Source organism: Molossus molossus, unplaced genomic scaffold (assembly GCF_014108415.1).
Source record: "Molossus molossus isolate mMolMol1 unplaced genomic scaffold, mMolMol1.p scaffold_m16_p_14, whole genome shotgun sequence".
NCBI classification, from domain to species: domain Eukaryota; kingdom Metazoa; phylum Chordata; class Mammalia; order Chiroptera; family Molossidae; genus Molossus; species Molossus molossus.
In genome coordinates this window covers 1,381,098-1,400,712 of record NW_023425349.1, presented here as the reverse complement: position 1 = coordinate 1,400,712, position 19,615 = coordinate 1,381,098, and the positions used below count along the sequence as shown (strand labels likewise).

The 19,615-nt window shown below is 61.9% G+C and overlaps 1 protein-coding gene across 1 annotated transcript; it reads left to right on the top strand.

Moving 5' to 3' along the window:
- The first annotated feature begins 520 nt into the window (after positions 1–520).
- Positions 521–18,018, top strand: RABL6 (RAB, member RAS oncogene family like 6). Its single transcript, XM_036261830.1, has 15 exons — positions 521–722; positions 6,067–6,201; positions 7,104–7,151; positions 9,423–9,475; positions 10,241–10,332; positions 12,305–12,445; positions 12,770–12,875; positions 13,225–13,328; positions 14,839–15,158; positions 15,329–15,479; positions 15,897–16,064; positions 16,139–16,361; positions 16,663–16,834; positions 17,313–17,371; positions 17,451–18,018. The coding sequence occupies exons 1-15, from the start codon at positions 593–595 to the stop codon at positions 17,619–17,621; spliced, it is 2,073 nt and encodes a 690-aa protein (XP_036117723.1). The 5' UTR covers positions 521–592; the 3' UTR covers positions 17,622–18,018.
- The last annotated feature ends 1,597 nt before the right edge of the window (positions 18,019–19,615 follow it).

The window sequence follows — 19,615 nt, the reverse complement described above, 5'->3', positions numbered from 1 at the left end:
GAAGCGGGGTGTCGGTGTGGGTCCGGGACCCCGCGGACCAGGGGTGAGGGGAAGAAAAGGGATCCGAGCGCAGGTGCGACCGGAGTGGCGGCTGGAGCTGCAACCCGCAGCCCCAACTCGGCCCGCGCCGCCCCGCGCACGCGCACCGCCGCACTCCCTGGGTCCTCGCGGCGCCCCGTAGCCTCGCGCACGCGCACGCGCACGCGCACCGCCGCACTCCCTGGGTCCTCGCGGCGCCCCGTAGCCTCGCGCACGCGCACGCGCACGCGCACCGCCGCACTCCCTGGGTCCTCGCGGCGCCCCGTAGCCGCGCGCCGCGCCTCGCGCACGCGCGCCGCCGCACTCTCTTGGTCCTCCCGGCGCCCCGTAGCCGCGCGTCCTGCTGAGCCGGTGCCAAGATGGCGGCGCTGGCGGGCGGAGGGCGGCCGCACGGGGGGCCGAAGGGCCCGGAGCGCAGTCGCCGGGGCTGAATCCCCGAGCGGCCTTCGAAGCAGGTGCCCGGCCGCCGGGACGCGGGGCATGGTGCGACCCGCGCCGCGCCGCCGCCGCTGAGCTCGCGGGCCACGCCGAGCTCGGACGCGGGAGCGGGAAGATGTTTTCCGCGCTCAAGAAGCTGGTGGGGTCGGAGCCGGCTCCGGGCCGCGAGAAGAACATCCCCGCCGGACTGCAGTCCATGAACCAGGCGCTGCAGCGGCGCTTCGCCAAGGGAGTGCAGTACAACAGTGAGTGCGGGGCGTGGGGAGGGGTCGGCCGGCCGGCCCGGGAAGCGCCGGGGGGCCGGGCCGCCTGCGGGGTGATGCTCGGGGTGTGCGGAGCCCCGGCCTGTGCCGGCACGTTGCGGGCGCTCCCCTCGGACCCGTGGGTCGTCCCCGGGGAACGCTGGCCCGGTTAGAAACCTGCCTTCGGTTTGCACGGTGCCGGTGGGCCGGGTGGCTTCCGTCCCAGGTGCGCCCTGCGCCCCGGCCGCGCCCAGGTGACCTCGGCCGAGAGGGGTTCTTACATAACGTGGGGAGAGCTCCGTGGGCCGCCACCCTGCGCAGGGGGCGCGGGGGCGCAGGGGGCGCGGGGGCCTTCCGCCAGGCAGCTGATCGCCCGGCCCTGGTTGTGCGCTGCGGGGTTTTTCTTTGAAGGCGGAATATCAGCGACGCCACACATTCTTGCTCCCCACCCCCTCCCCCGCCAGTGTTTTTCTTTTTTAAAGAAGCATTTGTAAGGGGTATATTTAGTTATGCTCCAGAAGGCACACAGACGCTCACTTGTTATCGTAGGAGACCTTTCCCTGCGGGAAGGAGGAGCTATTTACAGCTGCCCCAGAGCCCAGGACGTTTCCGTCGTCTGTTATAAATTATGTAAATCGTGTGGCTCCTAGATGCTGGCTTCTTGACCTCTTTTCAGTGTGTCCGTCTCGCCGGCCTCTTCCTAGCAGTATTTATAGGCTCCCAATGTCCTTTCAGGTCGTGTCCCTCTCCAGTGCTTCCCTACATGCTGCAGGTTTGGGGCCTTCTCCCCTCTTTGCTCCTTTAAGGGGAGCCCTCCAGTCTTCGATGACGTATTTCGGTGATGATGTGTGACATTAAGAAATGGCTGGAAAAACTTGGGTGCAGGTTTAAGACAGAGGTCATTTCTGCCTTGGCCGGTGCGGCTCAGTGGGTGGGAGCATCGGCCTGTAGTCAGGGCAGGTACCCAGGCTGCAGGTTCCACCCGGACAGGGGCAGCTGAGGCAGCCCATCCGTGTCCCTCTCTCACGTGGATGTTTCCCCCTCTCTCTCTCACCCTCTCCTTTCCTCTCTTTCTAGAATCAATGAAAAACATGCTCTCCAGTGAGGATTAAAAAGAGAGAGAGAGAGAGAGTTCCAATCACTTTTTCTTCCTAATCCTCACCCGAGGATATTTTTGTCCCTTTATCCTCAGATAGATTGGGGGGGGGGATGATGTGATGGACCAGCTGCCTCCCACTCGACCTGGACCAAAGACCGAACTGCAAGTGAGGTACGTGCCCCTAACTGGAATCAGGGCTGATGCTCAGATGCGCTAACCACTGAGCAACTGGCCAAGGCACTTTTTTTGTTTGTTTAATCCTCGCCTGAGGATATTTTTTCATTGATTTTCAGAGAGAGTGGGAGGGAGGGAGGGAAAGAGAAAGAGAGAGAGAGAAACTTGGATGTGAGAGAGACACATTGTTTTGCTGCCTCCTGCATGATCCCAACCAGGTCCAGAGATCGAACTTGCAACCCAGGTGTGTGCCCTTGACCAGAATCGAACCCGAGACCCTTCGGTCCACAGGCCGACACTGTAACTGCTGAGCCAAACCAGCCAGGGAGGGCTCCACTCACAGTTTTGTATGTATTTCTCTCCCATTCAGAGGAGAGAATAATAATTCAAAATATATATTTCACAAATCTTTCAAATCTACGTGTGGGTCCCCTATTTAATTTTATTACGTATGGTGGTATTTCAAACTTAACTCCAGTCCTTTGGAAATTAGACCTGGAAACTGGAAACTGTTCCCTCTGGAAAGCCCTCCCTGGTGGCCACATACATCCCCTAGTGTCCAAAGGGCCAAAGGAAAGGGGCAGTGGAGTTGTCCAGAGAAGACACCCCAACCTCAGGTAGTTGAGGGACAGGTTATGATCTCCTGAGACTAAATGAAAGGCGTTGAGATGGACAGAAATTGAGATTTGGACCTGAATTAAAATCGAGAGGGATGTTGTTTCTGTAATTGAATAATATGCAATTTCAAAATGTCTAACTTCCTTTGTTATTAGAATAGAATGTTTCTAGTTTATTTTCCGAGGTGACTTACTTAGAGGAACAAACCAGCAGTGTGATCGTTAGAGACTCAGGGTTTTATAGGTAAGAGTTGATTTCCAAGTATGTTTTTCTTACAGAAGATTGTCCTTCTGGGGCAAGTAGGCATTTTCTGTTCGGTTGCTGTAATAATGAGAAGTGAGCCCTGTCACAGACGCCTGGCGTCCTTGCGTGTGGAAGTCATTTGCATGTAGAGTGGAAGGAAAAATGCGACCTGAATTGGTCCACCCTTTCTTTGGCAACTAGACAATTCATCAGCCTTGTTTGTGGAGACGCTTTCCGTGGGGCAGCGTCCCGGTGAGGAAGTGCCAGGCACCGGAGTGCCCAGGACGGCTGGTGCCCAGGACGGCTGGTGCCCAGGACGGCTGGTGCCCAGGACTGCGTTCTCACAGCAAAGCCATGGGACACTGGATTTCAGGGCTAGAACTTAACATGAACTGGAATTCTTCCTCACTAGACACTCTTTGGGAGGTTGATTTTAGGGCAAGAGAGCTTTTCCTTTAGGAAAAAGACAGCTGAGTTTAGCAAATGATTTGACCTGCCCCAGTAGGGCTGATTTGCAAATTGCCGAGCCTCTGCTGTCCGTGACCTGCCACGTTTTCTTTTATGGGTCTTCCTTCTCTAGTGTTCATTTACTCAGCAAATATTTATTGTGTTCGCCAGTGGAAACCCAGACACCGATCTCTGCCTTGTGGGGCTTGCATCCCAGTGGGGATGGAGGGCAGGGCACGCAGTGAACACAGGAAGTGAGTGAGCCTGGGCCTGTGTGAAAGGTTGAGGGCTGTGGGAGCAGGGTAGGGTTAGAGCTTGGAGCAAGATCACAGGGCAGGCTGGAGGTGGGGGGGGGGGCAGAAGGTGTGTTCCGGGTGAGGTCCGGAGAGACGCCCTCTCCGAAAGCCATGCCCGCAGGCCACTGAGAACTGTGAATGAGAACTGTGCGGGCTTGGAGCAGAAGGGACTGCTGCGGAACGGGCCAAGGTGCCCAGGAGCAGGGGGTCGTGGGGAGCTTGTTGGATCCCTGTGCAAGGACAGGGGCAGGGCGAGAGGGCAGCATGTCCCCTGCAGAAGTGGCTGCACGCTGGCTTCAGCCATAAACATGTGCTGCTCTTTTTTGGTTCAAAAGAAAATGATTCTGTTTTTCAGGAAATGTGTGGGGATGTGAGTGAATTAATATCGAATGGGGGGGGGTGAAAGAGATTCGTGGGTTCTATAGCTGAGCCTGCTTTCTGCACTGTCTTCACGGACGAAAGCAGACAGTGGAAGTGGAAAGTTACTGTCTAGTAAAACAGCTACTTTGCCACATGCTTCTTTGGTGAGGGCTGCTCTTGTCACTTCTGCGGGGATTTAATTCAAGTTTTCTAGTGAATCACTTGTTCAGCTTATTTGAGCCAGTGTCCAAGGTTCTGACATTGATCTGACTTTTTAACTTAAAAGTAGGGGCTGGTTACTTTTTTTAAAATTCTCACCCAAGGACATTTTTGCATATATTTTCAGATAGAACAGGAAGGTGAAAGGGAGGAAGAGAGAGAGAGAGAGAGAGAGAGAGAGAGAGAGAGAGAGAAACATTGATGTGAGAGAGACACATCGAGTGGCTGCCACCCACACAACCCCAACTGGGGCTGGGGACAAACTACAACCAAGGTACGTGCCTCTAGCGGGAACTGAACCCGGGACTCACTGGTCCGTGGGCCAACACTCTAACCGCTGAGCCAGACCGGCCGGGGCTGAGTTCAAGGTTTTAAAAACATCTGCAGCTGGGCATGTCATTGGATATTTTCGGAAGATCAGAATGAAAAAGAAAAGTTGTGGAAGCCACCAGAGCAAAAAGACTGCTGCAGGGGGGTGGCTGGTCGCATGGTGGCCTTGGGACAGTCCTGTCAGCCTCACACTCAGCACCAAGTAAACAGCTGTTCGGGAGCAGCTGATGAGGCTGTCCCAGTCCAAGATGGACATCTCACTGTGCCCAGGTTCTTGCTGGAACGATCCTGAGGGTTACTCTAGACCAGTGGTTCTCAACCTTCCTAGTGCCACGATCCTTTATTACTGTTCCTCATGTTGTGTGTGGGCGGACCCGCCTGGAGGTGGACAGAGGAGCGGTGTCTCGGTCTCTAAGACCATCGGAAATATGTGTTTTCCGATGGTTTTAGGGGACCCGCGTGAAAGGGTCGTTCAACCCCCAAAGGGGTCACGACCCACAGGTTGAGAACGGCTGCTCCAGACAGATGGAAACGGAGCTCAGAGGGGCCGCAGGATTCAAAGGCGCAGAAGCTGGTGAGCTGGGCGACGTCTTGACACACTTTCTGTGGATGACGATGATTAATACGGGAACGCAGACGGAGAGACGAAAACCCCAGAAGTCAGCACCTCCCCCGGAGGGGCAGGTCAGAATTAAGGCATTCTGAAGTCCCTGTGTTTAAGACAAGGACGTTTATTAACTTTAGACTTTATTACAGCGAGTGTGAGTGTTAAAAAGAGTAAAGATACTGCTGATCTTCCAAACATCAGGTACAGGGAGGGGTGGCGCCGGCCAGTGTCGCTCCCAGCCTGCCCCTGGTCCTTGCCCCCACTGGCTCTGCAGGACTCTGCCAGCTGCCCTCCTGCTGGACCTGCCTCCTCTAGGGGGCAGCTGGAAGTCCACACTGCTGCGGGCGCGGTGGCTCTGGCCCTGGCCCGCCTCAGTCCTCGCTTGTCCCTCACTTGTCCCCCGTCGCGTGCTGGGCTCCTCACGTGGGCCACTCAGGAAATACTTGTCGAAGGGGCAAGATGGAACACGGGCTTTCTGCGCTGACCCCACCTGTGGTCTCCAGAGGCCTGCGCTCTGCAGGATTGGGCACTGGAATACAGAGCTGGGGAGAAGCGGGTTCAGAGCAAACCGCCGGGGACCCGGGAACCTGCCCCGCCCAGCTCTGGCAGCCCAGCCTGCCCCTGCCCCCGCCCCTGCCCCTGCCGGAGTCCAGCCCTAGGGGAGACACTTTCCAGTGAGTGCAAAGTCCGAGCAGGTATCACTGCGCCGGCCCGAGAGGAAATGCCTCCTGGGTCTTCTGCAGTGGAACAGAGAGGGAGAGCAGAGGTCCCACCGCCCCGGGGGCACTGAGGGCCCCACGGGCCCCACTGGCCTGCCCCTGGCACCTGGCTCCTCCCCGCTTGCCAGCCACTCAGGCCGGGGTCTGTGCGGAGACAGCTGCGCGGCTGTGGGTGAAGTGCGGGACTGCTTTGCTCTGGTCTGTGTACCTGATCTGCCCTCTTCTCTCCCGCCAGTGAAGATAGTGATCCGAGGAGACAGGAACACGGGCAAGACCGCGCTGTGGCACCGGCTGCAGGGCAGGAAGTTTGTGGAGGAGTACATCCCCACTCAGGAGATCCAGGTCACCAGCATCCACTGGAACTACAAGAGTGAGGCTGGGCGCGGGCAGGGCTGGGGGGCCGCGGCTGCCCTGCAGGCTGGGGCTGGCGTCCACGCCCTTCCTGGCCTTGGTTCCCCGGAGACACCTTCCTCAGCCTGGTGTTGGCATGGAAACGACGTGTGGGGCCTCGGTGACCTCAGAGCTGCTGTCATTAAAGTTGCTGTTGGGACGCCCTGAAATCCCCTCCAAGAGAAGCACACAGGGTGGCAGGGGCTCCGTGGGGGGGACTGGGTCCAAGGCCCCCACTCTTGAGCCTGGAGATCCTGGAAGGGCAAAAGCTCTGGCTTCACGGGGTGCACCCCCCTCCCCGGAGCCAGGGTGGCTGCTGCTGCTCTGCGGTGGCCTTGCTCCACCAGCAGGGGGCCTGGGGCAGAGCCAGGCCCGGCTTCAGGGTTCGAAAGCCCGGCTCTGGCAGGGCATGCCTGGCAGCCTCCAGCGGGTGGAGGAGCTGCTTCGGGTGTTTGGGAATCATGAGACCTTGAAACATTGCTTTTCACTGAAGAAATCTAGTGGGTCCAACAGCAGGATACACGGGACCTTTGTGGGAGTTCTGAGTCTCTTAGTGGCGCCAGGCCGCATCCGGGGACCACTGGATGGCCTTGCAGCAGGGCTGACTGCAGCCTTGGGCAGCACAAGAAGCTGCACCCACCCACCCCGCCCTAGGCAGGGGCACCGCGGCTCCCCTCAGAATCCCTGGGCTGGGGGGTGGGCCCACTGCCATGCACCTGCCTGCCACCTTGGGGGGAGCTTCCCAGGCCACAGCATGTGCAGAGCTCCTGGGCCAGCACCCAGGGAGAGACCTGTGTCTCCTGTGGCACCTGCACAGACCCTGAAAGCTAGTTTGACACTAGCAGGTCCCTTGAGCACTAATCTTTGTCTTTTCCGTTTTAGCCACTGATGACATCGTGAAAGTTGAGGTCTGGGATGTAGTTGACAAAGGTAAATAGTGTCTTTATTTCAAGCACTTTCTCTTTCATGCTTTGTCCTGTAAAGAAAAGAGCCCTCCTGTGCCCGGCTCGTGTGCCTGTCCTTGGCCTCTGCGGGTTCTGTCAGACAGGGCCAGCCCTGCGCACTGCGTGGCGGGGCAGCAGCATCTCGCGGGCGCCCCGGCCAGAGGAGGCCTGGGGCGGTGCTGACGTTCCGGGTAGTTCTGGGTCCGGGGCCCGCTCCCCGCGCACGGTGGCAGGCGGAGGTGTGACAGCAGTCACCTGTCAGGGCCGAGGTCTGTGCTGCTCGAACCCCTGTCTCACCCCTGAACCCGAGCACGGGGCAGTGGGTGAGACCCTTTCTGAGCTGAGGGAAGTGGCCTTCTCTCTGCCACCCCAGCTTGTTCGCTGTGGACGGGTCAGAGGTGGTGGGACTCGGGAAAGCTGTGAAAAGAGGCAGAGGTGGTTTTTCAGTCCTCACCCGAGGATATTTTTCCATTTATCTTCAGATAGAGTGGGAGGGAGGGAGGGAGGGAGGGAGGGAGGGAGGGAGGGAGGGAAACATCACTGAGAGGGACACATTGATGGGTTGCCTCCCGCATGACCCCAACCAGGGCCGGGGACCAAACCCCAACTGAGGTACGTGCCCTTGATCAGAATCGAACCCATGTCTCTGGTCCACGGGCTGATGCTCTAACCACTGAGCAACACCGGCCAGGGCACAGGTTGGTTATTTTAATAAAAGAACCCCAATTTGTTCTGGGGGTTTGTTTGTTAGTTTTGCCCAGCCTGCTGCTCTGAGTCTGGGGTATAGGCGAGAACAGTCCTTCCTCCTGTTAGAAATGTCTCAGCTGTGCCCTAGCTGGTCTAGCTTAGTGGTTATTTTTTATTTAATTTTTTTATGCTCACCCGAGGACATTTTTGCACTTGTCTTCATATAGAGCGGGAGGAAGAGAGGGAGAGAGAAACATCAACATGAGAGATACATCGACTGGTCGTCACCCACATGACCCCAACCAGGGCCGGGGACAAACTACAACTGAAGTACGTGCCCTTAGCTGGAACCGAACCCGGGTCTCTCTGGTCTGTGGGCCAACGCTCTAACCACTGAGTCAAACCGCCAGGGCTCAGCGGTTAGAGCATTGGCCCATGGACCAATGAGTCACGGGTTCGATTCCGGTCAAGGGCATGTACCTTGGTTGCGGTTCGTCCCCCAGCCCTGGTTGGGGTCGTGTGGGAGGCAACCAGTCGACGTGTCTCTCTCACGTCAATGTTTCTTCCTTCTACTCTATCTGAACAAAAATGTAAAAAAATATCCTCGGGTGAGGATTTTTATTTATTTTTATTTATTTATTTATTTTTTATCCTCACCCGAGGATATTTTTTTTTTTTGTACAGATAGAGTGGGAGGGAGAGAGAGGAAGGGAGAGAGAGAGAGAAACATCAATGTGAAGGGACACATCGAGTGGCTGCCACCCACACGACCAACCAGGGCCAGGGACAAACTGCAACCGAAGTACGTGCCCTTAGCGGGAACCGAACCCGGGTCTCTCCAGACCGCAGGCCGACGCTCTAACCGCTGAGCCAAACTGGCCAGGGCTCGGGTGAGGATTTTTAAAAAAGGAAAGAAGTGTCTCAGCTGTGCCGGGAGGGGGCGCGGTGTCACCTGGAGGCACTGGTGCCCAGCTCTAGCTCCAGGGCCTTCTCAGGCCCGCGTCCAGCTTGCCCCTCAGCACTAGCTCGGGGAGCGGCCGTGGGCTCCGAAGCAGCCCCTCAGGGGCTGGGCTGGGGCCCTTCACTCACGGAGGACGTGCCCTTACTTGAAGCCAGACCTTCTGGGGCATCGGGGCGTCTCCTGGGCAGCCTGCTGTACCCTTAGACCTGCTGGGGCATCGGGCGTCTCCTGGGCAGCCTGCTGTACCCTTAGACCTGCTGGGGCATCGGGGCGTCTCCTGGGCAGCCTGCTGTACACTTAGACCTGCTGGGGCATCGGGCGTCTCCTGGGCAGCCTGCTGTACCCCTAGACCTGCCCCGTGTTTTCACGGCCCAGCTGCCGGCAGCCCTTTGGGGCGTCTCTCCGGGCTGGACTGCGGCAACCAGAGCTGCCAAGGAGGCCACCCCAAGGGTGCTCTGGTGCCTTCGTGTGGGGGCTCAGCTTCTGGGGCGTCCAGTCTGAGGGTGGGGCTGGGGTGTGGGGGCAGTGGGACAGGGAAGGGGTGCTCCTGCCGCTGGCCATCCTTGGACACAGAGAGCCCACCTGGTCCTTCTGTGTGTCTTTACTAAGGAAAATGTAAGAAGCGAGGCGATGGCTTGAAGATGGAGAACGACCCCCAGGAGGTAAGCGGCATCGTGCCTGGGTCCTCCGTGTGGGTGGTGCGGACGTCCGCTCTGCAGACCCCTCTGCCTGCCCGTCCCAGCGGCTCTCAGGACCCCGGCTGCCCGCAGTCACATCGCGTGTCCGTGATCCTGCATACCCTCTGCAGTCTGAGTGGCTGAGCGGGGCTTAGTGACCCGGCCAGCTCGTACCCCCATCAGAGGCCTCAGGTCTTAAACACAGGCCTCCACACCATGAGTGGCTCCCGGTGGGCTGGCACATGGCCACCGCCTTTGACACGGACGTTGGGCTGACCATCGCTTCCCAGGGCCCTGCTCCTGTCCTACCTCCGCAGTCGGCCTCGGGCTGTGGGCAGCCTCCCTGCTCCCCTTCATGCAGGAAGGTTAAAGGCCACCTGGCCCGTCTGTGTGGTGGGCTGCTGCTCCGCTCGGCCTGTGTGCCCTGGAAGGTCTGCGAACGTCTCCTCTGCTGGCAGGTGCGCTCGGGGCACTGAGAGGTGCTGCTGCACCAGTGCAGAAGACCCACCCAGGTCGGGCAGAGTCAAAGTGGCCCGAGTCTGAAATAGTTACTGCCAGACTCTTCGAAGCCGAGGTTTCGCCCCCACACCAAATAGTCTTGTGCTTACATATTTTTTCCAAAATGAACATAGCTGTTATCTTTTCAGATTGTAAAAGTCCTGTTCGGCCTTTTCCAGGAGCTGTGGGTTCACACCGGTGGGGCCCCACCCACAGCCACGTCTCTCATAGCCGACTCCTTCTTGTCCCCAGGCGGAGTCTGAGATGGCCCTGGACGCCGAGTTCCTGGACGTGTACAAGAACTGTAATGGGGTGGTCATGATGTTTGACATCACCAAGCAGTGGTAAGGGGGCTGGCCGGGGGACCATCACAGCTCCTCATAGCACACCACCTCGAGGGACATGCCATTGGTCCAGCAGGTGCAGTTACGTTGGCGTCACCACTGGCACCAGAAGCTCTCGGGGGCCAGCAGGCTGTGCACGCAGGCAGCTAAGCGCAGAGAGCCCTGCCCTGGCCGCATGTGTGGGCGTCTGTCCGTAGGGGCAGGCTGGCTCGGGCGAGGGCAGGGTGCCGGGCGCCGGCTCTCAGGACACTGCGTGGAGCCATGTGGGACGACACCTTTGATGTGTCTGCAGGGAAGCGTGGGACTTGGTGCCTGTCCCGCCTGACGCCGGGGCTCCCGACTCGAGGACACCGGGAGCTCTGAGCCAGCGCACCAGCCGGTGCAGCCCAGGCAGCTGCGCCACAGCCAGCCCCCAGGTGGCCTTTCTCCCATGGCAGCCTCGGGCCACTCCGAGGTGCCACCAAAAACGGAGCTGACTGCCTGTTTTATCTTACTTATTTATTTTTTATTTTTTTATCCTCACCCGAGGACATTTTTCCTTTTTTTTTTTTTTTTAATCCTCAACCGAGGACATTTTTCCATTTTTTGTTCAGATAGAGCAGGAGGGAGAGAGAGGAAGGGAGAGAGAGAGAGAAACATCGATGTGAAGGGACACATCGAGTGGCTGCCACCAGCACGACCAACCAGGGCCGGGGACAAACTGCAACCGAGGTACACGCCCTTAGCGGGAACCGAACCCGGGTCTCTCTGGACCACAGGCTGATGCTCTAACCACTGAGCCAAACCAGCCAGGGCCTGGCAGCCTGTTTTAGAAACAGCCTCTGGGTGCGCGTCCTGCTTTTCCGGGTTACTGCTGTTACTGCACGTGGAGCCCACTCGTTCGTAGACTAGCCCCTGGGACAGACTGCTGCTGGCGCCCGGCCCCCAGCATCGCGAGCCCTGGTCTCCCGCAGTGCAGGGCTCCAGCAGCTGTGTGCCTCGGGCCGCGTCCATTGCTCACGTCCATCTCTCACGGGCGCCCGGCCCCCAGCATCGCGAGCACTGGTCTCCCGCAGTGCTGGGCTCCAGCAGCTGTGTGCCTCGGGCCGCGTCCATTGCTCACGTCCATCTCTCACGGGCGCCCGGCTCCCAGCATCGCGAGCACTGATCTCCTGCAGTGCTGGGCTCCAGCAGCTGTGTGCCTCGGGCCGCGTCCATTGCTCACGTCCATCTCTCACGGGCGCCCGGCCCCCAGCATCGCGAGCACTGATCTCCTGCAGTGCTGGGCTCCGGCAGCTGTGTGCCTCGGGCCGCGTCCCTCACATTGGAGACATAGGCATCTGCACAAAAAGCAGCTGTGTGCTCCTTGGGGTCGTGCTAGGGAAGCCCAGGGCCAGGGAGTCCAGTGACTCTCCTGTGAGCTTCCGCGTGGACAGTTCACGGCGGCTCCGTATCGTTGTGGGGTCCTGGAGCTTTGCTGGGTGAGAGGTCATGCCTGTTGCACGGCCGTCCCCAGGGCAGGAGGGCAGGCGCCATTGGCCTCTGCCAGCTGCAGTGCACGTGCAGGTGAAGAAGGGGAGCCAGGGTGCAAGCGGTGCGCGCACTTCTGACTTGTCTCGGCCTCCTCTGGTGGGGCAGTTGTCACACTCCCGTTGGTCACTCCCTACGGCACAGCCCCGGAGGGGGGGCCCTGTGCCAGGGGCCGTACGGCACCCTCACGTCACTGAGAAGCGAAGCCCTGAGCCAGCAGAAGGGACACCTCGGGGAGCCCTCGGGCCTCTGCGTGTACAAAAGTCCGGAAAGGATATGCGCAGGAAGGAGACCCTCGAGCAGCTGCAGTGGCAAGACCAAGGCTGCTTTGTGGATCGGGGCGGCACTGGGGGTGCCGCCGTGCACTGTGCTCCCCGTGACCCCTGGGTCCGGGACGTGCGCTCCCCGGGGCTGGGCTCAGGGCTGGAACTCAGGCGGGTCTCTCCTCACGTGTGCCCTGAAGGACCTTCAGCTACGTCGTTCGGGAGCTGCCCAAGGTGCCGACCCACGTGCCAGTGTGTGTGCTGGGCAACTGCCGCGACATGGGCGAGCACCGCGTCGTCCTGCCCGACGACGTGCGCGGCCTCCTGGACAGCCTGGACAGGTGGGCCTGCGGGAGCCCTCACGGGGCCGAGGCGGGGTGGATCCTGCGGGAGGGCGGGCGGGGGGCGGGCTCGGCCCAAGGGAGCAGACTGAGGACCGAGAGTGCAGGCAGCTGGCTTCCCGGCACCACACAGGGCGGGGCGGGGAGGGGGCATGAGCCCAGGGGAGGCAGCACCCTGCAGGCACCTGGCTGAGCGGAGCCACCGAGGCTTGGCTCTGGGCCCAAGTACCTGCGGAAGGCACCTCAAACAGGATGGGGCAGAAGGGCAGCCTGGCTCAGTCCTTGACTCTCTGACCAGGGCCTCTCTCTTCTCTCCGCGAGCAGACCACCGGGCTCCTCCTACTTCCGCTATGCTGAGTCCTCCATGAAGAACAGCTTCGGCCTGAAGTACCTTCATAAGTTCTTCAACATCCCGTTCCTGCAGCTCCAGGTGAGCACTGCCCTGCCCTCCCAGGTGCTGCTCGGGCACAGGGACGCCCCTCCCTCGCACGCAGGTGGCAGCTAACCTGGGGCGCCATCACCACTGAGACTTCGCTGGGCTGGCCCTGGCGGCCCTTGGGGCACCTGTGTAAATGGGCACTGACATCGTCATCGTAGCTACGCCGAGCACCTCAGGTGTCACGTGGCCATGCGGATGCGGTTGTGTGGGTCTCCTGGTCTCCGTGCCCCGTGCTGGCTGCCCTTGGCTCATCAGTGGCTGGCCGAGTGGGGTCACAGGTGGGGAGGGGCAGTCACTGCAACTGCGCTTTTCCTCTCGGGCACCTGCTCCCGTCCTGCAGAGAGAGACCCTGCTGCGGCAGCTGGAGACCAACCAGCTGGACATCGACGCCACGCTGGAGGAGCTGTCGGTGCAGCAGGAGACCGAGGACCAGAACTATGGCATGTACGGCAGCCCGGGGTGGCCCAGAGGCTAGACCGGAGGCAGGGCTAAGCGTCGGGGTCTGCGTTGGCGAGACGGGCAGCGCCACCATCCCAGCAGACCCGTCGGCCAGGGTGGCTGTGTGACTGCAAGAATCCGGGTCGTTGCCACAGTGGAGGTGGTGCTGGGAGAACGGAGCTCAGGCCCTGCAGGAGGGGGTGAGGGTGGCCCCGCTGCGCCCTGAGGCCCGCAGCCCCTTCTGCCCTGAGTCGGGTTCTGTGTCAGTGATGAACGAGTGGCGTGCGCCCTCGCCTAGAACACGGCGGTTACATCGCGGTGGCAGCCACCTGGCTTTGGAGAGGAGCTTCCTGGTCCTGCAGATGCTCCTGCGGGCGGGCGGGCGCCTCAGCATCTGCCTCCTTTACCCACCGAGCCCGTTAGAGCTGGGCTCTGTAATTGTCCCAACTGGACCCAGGTGCCTCTGAGCTGAAGGGCACACGGGGCAGCTGCTGTCACTGCACCTGCCTCTGCCCAGAGCAGCCTCGCCTGTTGGCCGCATGGCCGTGGTGCCAGCTGCCACTGACCAGGTCATGTTCCACCCAAGGCCCCGACGAGACCAGCTCGAGTCTTCAGCCTTGGGAGGGCTATGGGGGGGAATGGAACCTTCCGGTCCTGGACAGAGAGGGAGGGGTCCAGAGCAGGGCAGCGTCCCCGCCCGGCCTGTTGCTGAGCAGACCTCTGCTCTGTCGGGGTCCTGGGGTTCCAGCCGGCAGCAGCCTGGCCGCGCCCCACAGCTCTGGGAAGGGCGCTGGCTCCTGGGCGGCGGCCCCTGAGCTGCCCTGAGTGCCGGGCCCAGCTGTGCTCATGGCCCGGGAGCGCCGGTTCTGGTTGCAGCCCAGCAGGACCTTCGCACCCCTGCCTCCCCCAGCAGGAGTCTCCCTGGGGGCTCCCCAGGGCCACGTGTGGCTGCTGGCCTGGAAGCAGAAGGGCGTTTCCACGGGTTGCTGGGTGCCCGCTTCACCACCTTGTCCCTGGGAGGCAGCACTGGCACCCCTGCCCAGGACGGTGCCTCTGGGGAGCTGGGGCTGCTCAGGTGTCCCCGGGCCACAGCCACAGGAGAGGGGCTGGCTGAGGGCTGAGCCGGCCCTGCTGTGGGACCAGAGGCTGGACTGCACTCCCAGCCTGCGCCAGACCCCAACCCCAGAGTCCAAAGTGAGGGTGAGATGCTCAGCCCGGGCCCCCGGGCCCCCGCCTGCAGACAGGGTCCAGGCCTGTGGGAAAGCCCGCTTGAAGAGAACACAGTGGCCCTCGGGCCAGGACAGCAGGGCTTGTCCCAGGCTCAGTCCTGCCTTCCGAACGGGCTCGGAGGGCACGGTGGGGAGGGGCATGGCTGGCTGCCAGCCCAGCCCCCTCTCCCTCGGGTGCTCTGCTCGACGAAGGGGTGGGTGTGAGGGCTGCTGAGCGAGGACAGGAGCGCCCCTCACTGGGAACCAGGTGAGGGAGCCGGCTTCTCACTGCTGCCCTGTGCCCCCAGCTTCCTCGAGATGATGGAGGCGCGCAGCCGCGGCCACGCGTCCCCACTGGCGGCCAACGGGCAGAGCCCGTCCTCAGGCTCCCAGTCACCTGTGGTCCCTCTGAGCGCCATGTCCACGGGGAGCTCCAGCCCCAGCACGCCCCAGCCAGCCCCACCGCTGCCCCCCCACGCCCCCGCAGCCTGCCCCTCCCCGCTGTCCCCCTCGGAGGCTCCTCTACCCCCGGCAAACCCTGTGGTCCCCGCTCCGGCCCCACGACGCAGCATCATCTCCCGGCTGTTTGGGACCTCACCAGCTCCTGAGGTGGCCCCTCCCCCCCCAGGTAGGCCCGGGCGGCCCCTCAGGAGGTGTGGGAGCCCAGGTGGTGATGGCATCATCACCCTGGCCCTGTGAGCTCCTCAGACCGGGACAGGGTCCCCTTCCTCCTGGGTGGGCAGCTTGATGCCTAGTCACAGGCCAACCCCTGCTTGCGTCCTGGCCCTGTGGGCACAGATCCGGCCCCAGCTGCAGAGCCTGCCGCGCAAGTCCGGGACGTGGAGGAGTTTGTCCCTGCAGACAGCTTTGACCACAGCTTCCTGGATGATGGAGCCCTCCCGAGGGGCGAGAGGACAGCTGAGGCCGAGGTCCCTCGGGACAGTGACAGGTAAGGGTGGTGCCAGGCCTGTGCGCCACAGACCTGTGCCCTCGATGGCACCGTTTGGGGCAGCAGCTGACTTCAGCCTTGCCCTTGGGCCCGGCCGCATGCCCTGCCCGAGTGTCCAACACCACGTGTGGGCCCCCTCACCCCACGTCCTGCAAGGAGCAGGCGGCGTCCCCTTCCTTCTCCTTGGACCCACCCCACGCCCTCCTGCAGGCCTCCGCGCTGCCCCACAGCCGAGGGGCCTCCGCAGAGCATCCCAGAGGGGCCCGGAGGAGGCCCCTCGCCGAGTCCCCACGGGAGCCGAGCACGAGGGCAGCAGCCGGTGTCCAGTGCCTGTGGGCGCCTGCGACTCCGGCGCTCAACATGGGCAGCCGGGTGCCCCGCCCCTTCCTTACTGACTTCCTTGCCCCTCCCCCGCAGCGATGGGGAGGCCCCTGGAGAGCGCCCAACGGTGGCACCTTTCCAGGACGACGTGGACCTTGAGGATAAGCCGCCCGCAGGCCCCGTGCTCAGCGAGAACAGCACTCTTTCCAAAGAGGAGGCCACTGCCCTGGCCCCCCGGAAGTGCTCCAGGCCAGAGACCCAACAGTATGTTGGGGTCCTCGGGAGGGGCCCCAGAAGGAGGAGTGGAACACACCCCTGACCCCCTCCTTGTCCTGAAGGTCCTCCACAGAGGCCCCAAAGCCACAGAGGGGTGCAGCTCCCAGAACCGCAGAGCCACGAGGGCGCCGTGCTGAGGGCTCCTCTCCCGAGCCCAAGAACGGGAAGGATGGGTCAGCAGCGTCGACAGAGAGTGACCCCGAGGGCCCCATTGCCGCCCAGATGTTGTCCTTTGTCATGGATGACCCTGACTTTGAGAGCGACTTAGACACTCCGCGGAGAGCGGTGAGGAGCCCAAGGACATGTCCGGGACGGAGCGGTGGGGGCGGGGTGAGAGCTCCCAGATGTTGGGCAGCATCACAGTGATGCCAGAGCCGGAGGTGAGCCAGCGTGACCGTCCCGAGCCCAGGCCCGTCTGCCCATCCTGGTGACGGAGGGCTTCAGCACCCCGGCCGCCATACTCAGGCACTGCTGTCCCCGACCCTGGGTCGGATGGGGGGCCCTCAAGGCGGTTGGTCACCTGCCCGGGAAATGGTAGGGCCTAACCACATGGTGACACAGCGGCCCCATCTGCCTGCCCCTCCAGGATGAGTTCCCAGTGCGAGAGGACCCCTCTGACGTGACAGATGAGGAGGCCGGCCCTGCGCAGATGCCCCCGCCCCCCAAGCCCTCCGCCCTGCCCTTCAGAGTGAAGGGCGACGTGGATCTCTTCGGGCTGGGGCTCGAGGAGACGGGCCACAAGGCCAGCAGCGGTGAAGGTAGCTAGAGGCCTGGGCACATTCCTGAGCCACTGCTTGTCTGTCCCCTTTACCCAGGGGACCCTCAGAGCAGCAGGGCTGCCCTTCCTCAGGCCCTGCTCAGCCCTGCCTGGGGTCCAGCACCGATGACATCCCAGACTCTTGGGGTCGGGGGCAGGCCCGAGGGATCTGACTGTCCACACTGGAGGCATTTGGTGCTGCTGGGAGCTGGTTAACAGTCCTCGTCCCAGAGTCCAGCCCTCCATGGAAACCCTGGCATGGTCTCCAGGCCTGCTGAGCACAGCCCAGCCCTGCCCCAACTAGCAGTGTCACCTGGGACGCGACCCAGAATGGCTTGTCCTGGAATTGGAGTGTTTGCCTGTCACCGAGGGCACGAGGGCCCCGGCAGTTGAGGCCGAGGGGCAGTGGGTGTGGGCCCCGTGGTGCTCCCGCTGGACCTGGCCGACATGGGGGAGCTGACACCGGGTGTCCTCTGCAGACAAAGAGGGCAGGCCTCCCTCCAAGGAGAAGAAGAAGAAGAAGAAGAAAAGCAAGGAGGTACACCTCTCCCAAGTGCCCTGCGGGCAGTGGGGGGGCTGTCTCCTGGCGCTCCCGTGACCCCGTGCTGCACCCCCAGGAGGAAGAAAGGGCTGCAAAGAAGAGGAGCAAGCATAAGAAGAGCAAGGAGGAGGGCCGGGAGGACCGGCGGCGGGGCAAGAGGACCACCGTGGACGAACTGGAGGCCTTCCTTGGGGGCGGGGCCCCGGGCGGCCATCTCCGCGGGGGCGGGGACTACGAGGAGCTTTAGACCTGGCCGCTGCCCGGGCGCACGCACACTGCGTACTCGCTGCGGGTTCTGGGCCGCCCTGCAGGGAGTGGGCAGCGGGCACCGGCCGTTGCTTCTCAGGGAGGGGCTGAGGCCCAGGAGGCTGGCGAGGCTGTTTACAAAGGCCGGAGCGCCCTGGTCCCCGCCCACCGCATGCGGGCAGGCTCAGCTTCCTGCGCAGCTCCACCAGGCTGCCCACCGCTGGACCGGGCCCTCGGCACGTCTGCGGACGCTGGGCAGTGCCGCGCATTCCTGGGGGAGGCTCTTCCCAGGCACCGTGTCCAGCGTCGCACCTGCTCGCGCGCCACCAGCGGAGCCAGAATGTCCTCACTCATTTCCTTTTTCTCCTTCCACACTCGACTCCAACCATAAAGTCCTGTTTACTGCTTGCCTGTGTGTGTTGCTTCCTACTGCTCGGCGCCAGGGCGGCGGCTGGGACTCGCCTACAGGCCCCCTTTGCCCCTGGCCACCTTCCTGTTGGTCCAAAGAGCCTTTATTCCCAGAAGGGCTGCTGCCCGCTGGGATAGGCCACCTTCAAGCACCACTGGCCAGGAGTGGTCTTTGGAGGACTTCCCATCAGGCCCAGCCCACAAGAGCCGTGTGCTGTCCAGGCCGGGCCAGCATGCCCCTATGTCCATCAACGTCCACCCAGGACTACACGGAAGTGCCCAGCTCTCTGAGGGCAGGCGTGTGTCCTGTGTTCTGCCCGCCTGCAGCCGTCCTCATCCTGACCCAACTACCTCCCTACTCCCTCCAGGAATCTCTCAGCTCTGCCCCGTCCAGGCTGCCTGCAGCCCCAGCCCCACCCACCAATAGTTGCCATGGTAATGGCTTTGACACTGTCTCTGCCCCTCCCTCCAGGAGTGGGCAGGCTGGGCACCCCCTCCCAGTCAGATAACCCTCCCTTTCCCTAATTTCTGTTCCTAGAGTTTTTTGGTTTTTTTCTTGATTTTAGAGAAAGACGAAGGAAGAGGGAGAGATAGAAACATCGATGAGAGAGAACACCGACTGGCTGCCTCCTGCACGCCCCCACTGGGGATCAGGCCCACAACCTGGGCATGTGTCCTGACGGGAATTGAACCAGCGACCTCTTGATGCAGGGTCGATGCTCACCACGGAGCCACAGCAGCTGGGCCTGTTCCTAGAGTTTTGAACCTGGGGTTGGGGGGCGGGGGGCAGTGGGACAGCAGTCACTGAGCAAGCACCAAGCTGTCATGTAGGGACTTCCCTTAGCCCACAGCCTGTGAGGTCACCATCTTTGTGGAGCCCACGAATGTCATGAACTTACCCAGGCCCCACATCTCATGGACCCACAGTGGGACAGGTCCCACCCTCCGGAGCGGAAGGTGTCAGTGATCCACTCCTGCCCAGCTGGAATGTCCCCCGGCTCAGCATCTTGTTAAGGGGTGACTGGCAGGGCTGGAGTGGGCCACATGCAGACCTGCCCTGGGCAGTGACAGCCCCTGCCTGCCTGGACACTGAACATGGGGGAGAAAGGGTGCCTGGGAGAGGTTTTGCATCCTAGGGAAAGGCTTCAGGCCTCAGTCCAGCCTGGGGGCCATATGGCCCCAGGTACCTGCAGAGAGTTTGGCGCCTCCAGCACTGCATCACAGCCAGCAGGGCGGGTGGAGAGCAGCCCATATGCTCCTGCCTGGGCCCAACCCCAGGTGTGGATCATGGGAGCTGTCCGAAGCCCAGAGGCTTGCTCCCATGCCCTGACAGGTGGGAGCTGGCAGGACCGGCAGGTCCCCTGGTTAAACCTCAGGCCTGCACCCTATGGGCGCCAGAGGGCTCCTCACGCAGCGCCCAGCACAGCACCAGTGCCAAGCAGCGGGCCACGTGGGTCCCAGGCCCAAGGCCGCGGTCCCTTTAAGTGCAACCCTGCCGGCCGCCATCGGGGGCAGCACTGAGCGGCCGGACGGCCTCCGCTCCGCTGCCTCGAAGCTTCTGCCGGTAACGGGGACGCGGTGCGGATG